The sequence below is a fragment of the Psilocybe cubensis genome (assembly GCF_017499595.1).
Source record: "Psilocybe cubensis strain MGC-MH-2018 chromosome Unknown contig1, whole genome shotgun sequence".
NCBI lineage: Eukaryota > Fungi > Basidiomycota > Agaricomycetes > Agaricales > Agrocybaceae > Psilocybe > Psilocybe cubensis.
The window spans coordinates 263,024-272,020 of record NW_025952839.1 but is presented as its reverse complement, the minus strand read 5'-3'; the positions used below and the strand labels follow the sequence as shown (position 1 = coordinate 272,020).

General features: G+C 43.7%; 2 protein-coding genes across 2 annotated transcripts; both read right to left on the bottom strand.

Moving 5' to 3' along the window:
* Positions 1-5,229: 5,229 nt before the first annotated feature.
* On the bottom strand, positions 5,230-5,897 carry JR316_0013458 (uncharacterized protein; the record flags this gene model as incomplete). The annotated part of the gene is made up of 2 exons (XM_047899067.1): positions 5,230-5,669; positions 5,723-5,897. The coding sequence occupies 2 exons, from the start codon at positions 5,895-5,897 to the stop codon at positions 5,230-5,232; spliced, it is 615 nt and encodes a 204-aa protein (XP_047741920.1).
* Positions 5,898-6,198: 301 nt separating this feature from the next.
* On the bottom strand, positions 6,199-7,512 carry JR316_0013457 (Ribonucleoside-diphosphate reductase small chain; the record flags this gene model as incomplete). The annotated part of the gene is made up of 6 exons (XM_047899066.1): positions 6,199-6,345; positions 6,394-6,515; positions 6,575-6,972; positions 7,034-7,269; positions 7,344-7,450; positions 7,500-7,512. The coding sequence occupies 6 exons, from the start codon at positions 7,510-7,512 to the stop codon at positions 6,199-6,201; spliced, it is 1,023 nt and encodes a 340-aa protein (XP_047741919.1).
* Between the last annotated feature and the right edge of the window lie 1,485 nt (positions 7,513-8,997).

Sequence of the window (8,997 nt, the reverse complement as noted above, 5' to 3'; positions counted from 1 at the left end):
CTGACACGACACCTGTTGTCCAAGGAGCACCCCACGGAGAATGCACTTGACGACGGATCGCGCCACGCTAGCATGCTGGTCAGGTGAGTCTCAGCCTCTTACATGTCACCCAGCACAATACTGGGATACGACGTGGCCTACCGCGCCCGACTCACAGTCGAACTGCGTGTTATTGAACATGGGACGCGTCGTTAACCCGAATGACCAGTAGAAAAGATACGTACCCTATACGTCCTTTGTCTCCTCGCATGATGATTGACTTTGCATCCACACCTGTAGGTCAATAAACACGTTACTGCCTATACACGGATCTCCGTCTGATTACCGTCATCACCAACAAGCCCAGTCTGACCAGTTGAGGGATGGGTGGAAGGACACTGCAATTGCTGTGCTTGGTGGGATTAGCAGATACGGGTAGGGTGACTAGATAGTGATTAATTATACCAGCTGATCTGCACGAACCTTGACATTCCCGACGCGACTTCCAAGCTGCGGCGCAGCACACATTATCGAGTATAGTAAGTGAAGTGGACTAACTGAACAGTCCATCAGCAGTGGTGGAAAACGGCGACAGACACTCAACGGGTAGGGTTCTGAGTGGGTGTTGAGGGTATGGAATGCAGGTGTATACCTGCCATGCTGAGAGACCGAGTCCAGTATCACTAACATAATACAGGTACACCTCCGTCAGTCATGACCGGACGGCGCTGAACAGACGATTGGCGGTGTTCTGAGTGTATTAGGGAGAGTGGTTTGGTATGTAATGCAGGTGCATACCAGATATGTCTGCAGTGTCCATTTATACACACTGACCCGTTTATCGTCCAGTATACGGTCGCGGGTCGAGTCCACGCGGGTGTATCGTTGAAGTTTTGAAGGATGTGTTAGCGATGGTTGGTTGTAGTACATCCAGGTACGTACCGCTGGTGTCTGTTGTGTAGCCCACATCCATATAGACTAACCCGCGCAGAGCTCGTTTATATTGTCCGTCGAAACAATACTACCGTACGATTCGAGTCCATGTAAATGTTTTTAGAGCCTTGAAGGGGACTGGTGGTGTCTTGTTGGAACCTTGAAGAGGGGTGGTGGTGATGGTGACGGTTGAAGGTGAAGTGGACATTTCCATTTGCAGCGGCACGCTCGTCGCTTTGCCATTCAAGTCCGGTTACCAACATTTTCGAATCACGTCAGCTTTTGGCTCCAGGTTTAAGGTGCTCATCCCACTGAATACGCCTGGTCTACATCAGCAGTAGCGGCCCAAGACTGGACCAAGACTTCCCTAAGACATCCAACGAGCACGAGAATGAACTGCAACACACCATCGACGGTGCATATCAGATATGAAGGCATGGCATCGTATGTGCCTGGTACAATCTGGGTGTTTGGAGAGGGAAAAATTGTTGGGTCAGCATACGGTCATGGATATGGGGATGATTGGAAGTGGCTTTAAAGGGAGCGACGTGAAGAGAGATTATCATTGAATCATTCACCTTTCCATCCTGCACGAGCACAGACACTAAGATTTCGTCTGGATCACCGACGCGTCCCAGTACTTGAATATTCCGCTGATCTATTCACCGCACATACATAGGCGAAATAAACATGAGTTTTGACCCGTATTTAAGTGGGGTCTCGGTTCGAAGAACTGAAATAGGTTTAAGGAATGGAAGCAAAGAGACCTACCGCCAATATGCATCCAGCCATTCCCATGGGCAATAGCGGCATCTCTCCGAATATCGTCTTGTCCCTGTTCAAGTACAGTTTGGATGGTGATGTGCAGGAACGAGAGAAATTTGTCTGTTGCTTCATCGTATCGATATCAGAGTATCAGTTAAGAATTTTCTTGTTTTCAGATAAACAGAAAGGGTGGGGTGCAGGGCAGCATAAACCGCACCCGCCGCACTTTCTACGCGCTCAAGCAGAGAGGAAATTGAATACAAGACTTACCGTTCCCTATGAAATCATCCAACGCTGAACCCTGCCCTTCTCCATGTATTGCCCCTCCCTTCACTCCTCCTTCGACAGTCGTCTGTACAGGAAGCCACCCAATCAATGCTTCGGAGCCCTCCCCGCCAACAGCACTAGCAGGGAAGAGTATCAAAATATGACAGTGCGAAGGCCGGGAGCACGGGTGAGAATGGCATTGGAACGGGAGTGTAATAGTAGAACAGGTCGGGCCGACGAGGGTCAGCGAATGTTATGGGATTTATTTCTGATTCCGGTTCTGGTTCATATTCGTGTTGGGTGGGGAAGTGTCGGAAGATGACGGTACTGCCCGGTCGCTGTTGTAGTATATGGCCTGCGAAGATGTTGCCTCGGTGTACGTGTATATGATATGATATGTTGCAAGGTGGTAGGTCTAGGTAGACAAGTGCTAGCCTTCCTGTACAGTGACGATCATCTTTTGCCGGTTCGAGTAAAGTCCCTTCTGAGGATTCTAAGGGTTGATGATGAAGCTTTTGGAGTGACTATGGCGTGCAATATCGTAAACGATGATTAGTGGTACTGAGATCGATGTCGCTGAGACTGAACGACAATCGACCTCGAAAAAATGGTGGAAAAAAAATCATGCTTGGGGCCCGCAGTCAAATCCGACGCGGTCCGTTTGTTTGGAATTAGCGTCAGTAGTAAACATGCCCCTATTTTATAATTCACGGTGACACCGTTCGACACCGGCAATGCCAACGACTGTTTGGCAGAGTATACAAATCATACTTTTCAGAGAGGTAAAATGCATGTTATTGAATATTGTTGTAAGGCATGGGATTAAGCAATTCGTAGGTATGAAATTGGATTTTGTAAGGCATGTAATTAAGCAATTTGTAGGCAAAAAAAAAAAAAAAAAAAAAAAAAAAAAAAAAAAAAAAAAAAAAAAAACATAATCAGGTATTGAGGATTAGAATACAACTAAAAAAAAAAAAAAAAAAACAGACACGCACCTTATACACTTCACAAACAGGCAACTAACTATCGCCAATGACTGAGTCGACATCTAACTCCTCCGACAATACGACAAATCGCACAGCAGACGTAAGAGATAGGTTAGGAGTGATGTCACTGTTAAAAATGGTCAATAGCAGCGATACAACGAAGAACAAGCGTAGAAATTTAAAGGAAAGCGAAACAGTAAAGAATGGGTATTTACAGAGTCAAACGGGACAGACACAGGCCTGGAGGCTATCTCAATATAAAAGCAGACCATAAGCAACGATACATGGGTCAACAACGAAAGAGTTCGTGAAACAAAACATTGCCACACGGAAACTGCACAAGGAAAAAGAGGATCAGCGGACCGAATTTGACCGTGAAACGTATGAGTTTATGTAAATGGTTGCAGAGACACGACCCAACGCGCCAAAATTTGGCGATTAAAAAAAAAACCACAAAACCCACTTCCTTTCAATCACGGGAATTATTTAAGTTGATGGAGGTTGCTTTGCGATCGTTCGCGATTCAGTACAAAGTACATGAGCTTCATTGCATATGACATTTATTTATTTAAACTATCATTTCACCAGGTTCAGAAATATAAGACCACGTTTGTCATGAGATACACTGTCTGTGTCAGTAGAAAACTCGATCAGTGACGCCCATGTCCCTGAGGATTCCTTCGAAACGTGAATCTACAGTATTTGTGTCAAGCAACATGTGAAACACTCCTCTATTAGCTTCACCGCATTCCGGACAGACAGACGTTGGTATAACACCACCGCCCTTCAAACAAATCTCCATGTTATTACCGACTTCGTTGTCCGCGATGGGCAACAAGAAATGTCAGTGCATGTCAGTGCATGTAAGTGCACGTCGGCACTGACATTCACTGACAATATAATGTCTATGCACTGACATGCACTGACATCACTTAGGATTTGTGAAAAAATTGAAGTCTGTACTTCTATACAATAAAACTATGTTTATTGCAGGATTACTTAGATGGATTTTGACCGGATTTTAAGTGTCTGGAAATCTAGTATCCTCCTAGAATTATTTTAACACTGACTGCCAAGAGTTGATGCACTGACACATGCACTGACCGCCAAGCATTTGCACTGACTGTGCACTGACATGCACTGACGGTGCACTTACATGCACTGACGATGCACTCACATGCACTGACGGTGCACTCACATGCACTGACATAAACTGACTTTCAGTAATGGTGCACTGACGATGCACTGACATTATTTTTACCTTATAATCATGTTATCTTTTATTTCAAACGAAGAACACAATGGTAGGTAGGTAGACTGGTATGAATTACCTCTGGTCCATCAACTGTCCCAAAGACCTGCTCAACTAGGATGCACCGATGGGACTTTCTAGTTCCCTTTCCCTTTTAGCTGTGTCATAGGGACGTCCTCCCTACTAAAAAACCGCACCCAAGCTAAGGCCAATATTTCAAAGCATTGTTGCGCCTGCAGCCAAGTATGATCCCAAATCATTGTCAAACAAGCATATTGGATCATTTATACACAGGGATACTCTGAGGCGTCTATCTAATGATTCCAGCATAATTCATTCATTTTCCAACATCTATGCTTGATTTAGTACACCGGATCATTACTTGAAAATGTAGAAAATATATGTCTACTTCTATATCTTGTTATTTAGCCATGTCTGGCCCATAAATTCCGAGACTGTATGTTTTAATCCTCCCTAAGTTAACTTTCTCACGGCCCACGACTTTCAATCTAACAAGTAAAAACTTTGCCACCACACGATGAACTAACCAACGCACTAACATAACCCAGGACGCACTGACACACCCTGACCAATTTATAGATGATTTGAAACATGCACTGACACTGCACTGACATCACTGCAGTTTACACTGACATTGCTGTGGTATGCACTGACATGCACTGACCGCACTGACATTGCACTGACATTTTCCAGTGCCCGTCCGCGATGTACCTACGAGCAAGCGAATGGCGATTAGAGGAATACACGTACAGAAGACACGCAGAAGAAGATATACACACAATACATACCATGGATGATAAGAACGGTTACACATGAAGTGCACGCTGGGAAGATCGAGCTGGTCGATGTAACTGGAGCACCTTGTCATAGAACACCCGAGACTCTTCTGTGTTTGTCAATTCAGCAAATTGCTTTATCCTGTCAACGATCTCCAGACGATACGATTTCGTGAGAGCTTGATCCTACGAAAGGAAAAACAACGAACAGATTAAATAGAAAGGGAAACTTACATTCTGAATTTCACTCCTACTTTCCTTGATCGTCTTGATCAACCATTGCTTCATTAAACCGACACTCGCCACTCCATTTCGACTCAAAACTTGTAAGACTCCCAAGGAGAATCAATTGCACGTCGTCGATATGCTCCAGGATGTCCTTCAAACCAGTTTGATGTCGGTTAAGCAGCTCCGGCGTCGAGGTCAAGAACCTCAGAACAAGCGAGTATAGATGAGGACAGGCCTTTCCTTGGTACATGAGATGCTCGATAACCTCCTGCAACGCGTCGGGTGTGTTGCCTTCTTTGTCTTTGTCCATCCAAAAGCGTAGAACATCTTCATACATACCATCTTCTCCTAGAGTAACACGAGTCCGCCAGTGAAGCGGTATAGAAAAGCACAGCGATACCAAGATACCCATTGAGGTACATACCCTAATCCAAGCATGAGAAAGTCTGTACAACCTACAGTCTACATGAAATTTTAATGTCTATCATAATCACAAGAAAACAGAGGCAGCGTACAAACGCTGATTAATGTAAACGACAAAATATTCTGCTTCACGTCTTTCTTCGGCTGCTCCATCACAGCCGTGTTCTGCACCAGAGACGGTGCGTGGAAGTCGAACGAGAAGAGCTCGTTTTCAGGTGCTTTGGGCTGTGCCGCCTGCGCCTGCGCGGGCGCGGGGTGGGAGTACATTAGTCACAGCATAATAAGTGGACATTGGTTGGGTGGATAGTCACAGTAATATGAACTGATAGATTGCCACGCGCTTGGAGTTTTCCGAGATTGATACTGGGCATACAGTCTAAAGAGCGCAAAATCACCACAGACGGATAATTGGAATGAAACAGTATTCACCTTCCCATCCAGAACTCTATGACAAGGGTTTAATTTCAACAGGAAGTTGTATTATTCCACGGTGTCTAGGATTTACCCTTCAGTAGCGGGTACATAGATATTACATCAACAAAAAGTATGAATAAACCATATAACATGTTCAAGAAAGGTCAAGGAGATGATTACCGAACTGTCCGTCTAAAATAGCGTCTTCCATAGTTGGGGGGATATACGCCAGCGCCATCTCCTCGAGAAAAAAACCAGCTTTCAGTTCCCCAGGGACGATAGGGATAAGATCATCGATCCCCTAAAAACTCGTCAACTGAATCCCAAATTCAGACGAACAATGTCATACTTTGTTACATGTACCGTACAATTGCTTGTACCCAAGAGACACCAGAAGGGCGTCTGCTTTGCATTCCACGTACCGATTCAGGTCGTCTAATGGAATGTCTATCTCGGAAAGGTCCAGCAAATCTATAATATTCAGCATGCTAATCAGACACGGACCATTAAAAAACAAACCATTATCATACCACTGCCGAATTTTTTTTCGATTTTAACAATGGTCCCGACGAATTCGTTGACAAAACTGGTTAACGGACGCCTTTTCAAATGATAAAAAAGCAGCGAGACAAAGTCTACATGACATTCCCTGTCATTGAAGATCCGGGTGTAAGTAGATACCATAGTTGGGAGGTAATCTTTGCCAGAAAACCATTGTAGAAGCCGGGACAGAGAAATACCAAATATTCCTTGAATGAATATAAAAACGAGCAACCTCTCAGAGAAAGGATACACGGAAGATCTCGTCCAAATATTCATAAATTTTTCCTTTGGACGCAAGAGTTCCCATTCATCGACGCAATCGTCCATTCGAATTCCTGTGAGACCGTGCGTAATCTTGGCCATCGCCTCCTGGTGGACGTTTTCACTGTTAGAACGTTGTTAATCGAATCCTGAGATAAATCCATGTATAAAAAATTCACACCCACTTGACCGACTGGAAACTGAAATAGCAATGTGCTTCTGGGACTGTAATTTCTTTGGAGATTATATCCAATAGTCGCTTATGTATCCCATGAGAAGCAATAGAAAGTTTGAAAAAGAAGATGCCACCGCATCGTTGTTGGAATGACAGACACTCAGTCCAATCCTTAGAGTCACGTGATAAACCAGCACAACGTGCTTCCCATAACGTCGTCACAGCATGCAAGTATGCTTTCCAAATCTGAACAGGGCAGTTCCAAGGCAATTCAAACAAAGTTAGTCCCGAAGGAAAAAATGTTACATTAACAACAACACCTTAATGTACCGAATGGGAAAGAGAACAAAACGCCGCGAATCCTTAGCGAGTAGTCGCTCCTGCGCATCAAGAATAAGAATTCGAGCGGGAGAGAACCTATGAATCTCTATCATAACATTACAAACACAACAAACCGCGACATTTGAGGCGCTCACCAAGATTCGCCATAACAATGGAGCTGTGAACTTGCGCACACTGACTCTGTCTGACGACCTGACCTTAAATCTACGTCGCGGTTTACACATAAAGAGACTCAGAATGCAATACACCGTCACTTACAACACGAGCTAAGACTTGCATACATCATCACGTAAACATAAGCACGTACACTTCCTCCCACGATGGGTAAAAGTGCTGGCTAGTTAGCGTGATAGTTGCTATTACTCATATGATCTGACAACCAAACAAAATAACAACACACGGCGGACAAAGTGTTGCTTACTTGGTGTTACGTGAGCAGTTCGTGACTGGACCCAATTAAACACAAGCTAAGTGACAGTAATACTTGCATACGTCATCACGTAAACATAAACACGTACACTTCCTCCCACGATGGGTAAAAGTGCTGACTAGTTAGCGTGATAGTTGCTATTACTCATATGATCTGACAACCAAACAAAATAACAACACACGGCGGACAAAGTGTCGCCTACTTGGTGTTACATGAACAGTTCGTGACTGGACCCAATTAAAGAATCATTGAACGAATTTCAGTAACAGTACCAGATACCATACACAGACAAAACTCTATATAAACGAGTACACCCTATTTAAATAAGACAAAAGACCAGAACAGATAAAATCAACACCAACGCCCCGACAGACCCATTTCCAGATATATTGAAGAATGGTGAGCGCTTACAAAAACTTATAGTAGAACTATCTGTCAAATTACACAACGCAGACCACTTATATTAACACACAAAACACGGTATCGTCGTTGAAAGCGTCGACTCTGCAACGCGGTAAGTAATCGTTTTACCTATGGGAATTATCGCTGATGAAAAATTCGATTCGTCACCTTGTATCCAATTCAAATCTGGTTAAACTTGAAACTTGATATTAAATGAATTTAAATTGACACGGATTAATTCCGATTTCACGCGTTGGACGAAATTTCAGATATCGATATCTACAGGTACAAACCCGAATATAGCCGTCCATATGTAGAAAAGCTTAAAGTGTTACGTTTCAACGAATATTACAAGTTCACCACAATATGGCTTTATCATGATGACGCTATAAAACACATAAATGACACTACAAATCTCGTATTCACTGTCAGTATCTCTGTACTGATGTTCTGGTTCAGATATTTTACTATGAATGACATGAAAGCCATAGCCGATTCCCATGGCATACAATTTTCCCGTTTAACTAAACCCAAACTATTCGCTAAGATATTTGAACACCAATGCAGTAGCAAATGCAGTAACTTGATATATGTTTTCAAATGCATGGCAAGACCACGTCAACATATATTCAGTATTTTCGAAGAACGGTGTGGCAATTTCGATTTTGAAAGACGAACTGTTGCCAAAGAAAATTTGAACAACCCACCACAAGACAATCCTGGTATAGACTGCGCGGATACGATTACAGAATCACAGCAACCCAATCGAGTTAAAGCGGTCCCCATCGACGAAGATCATC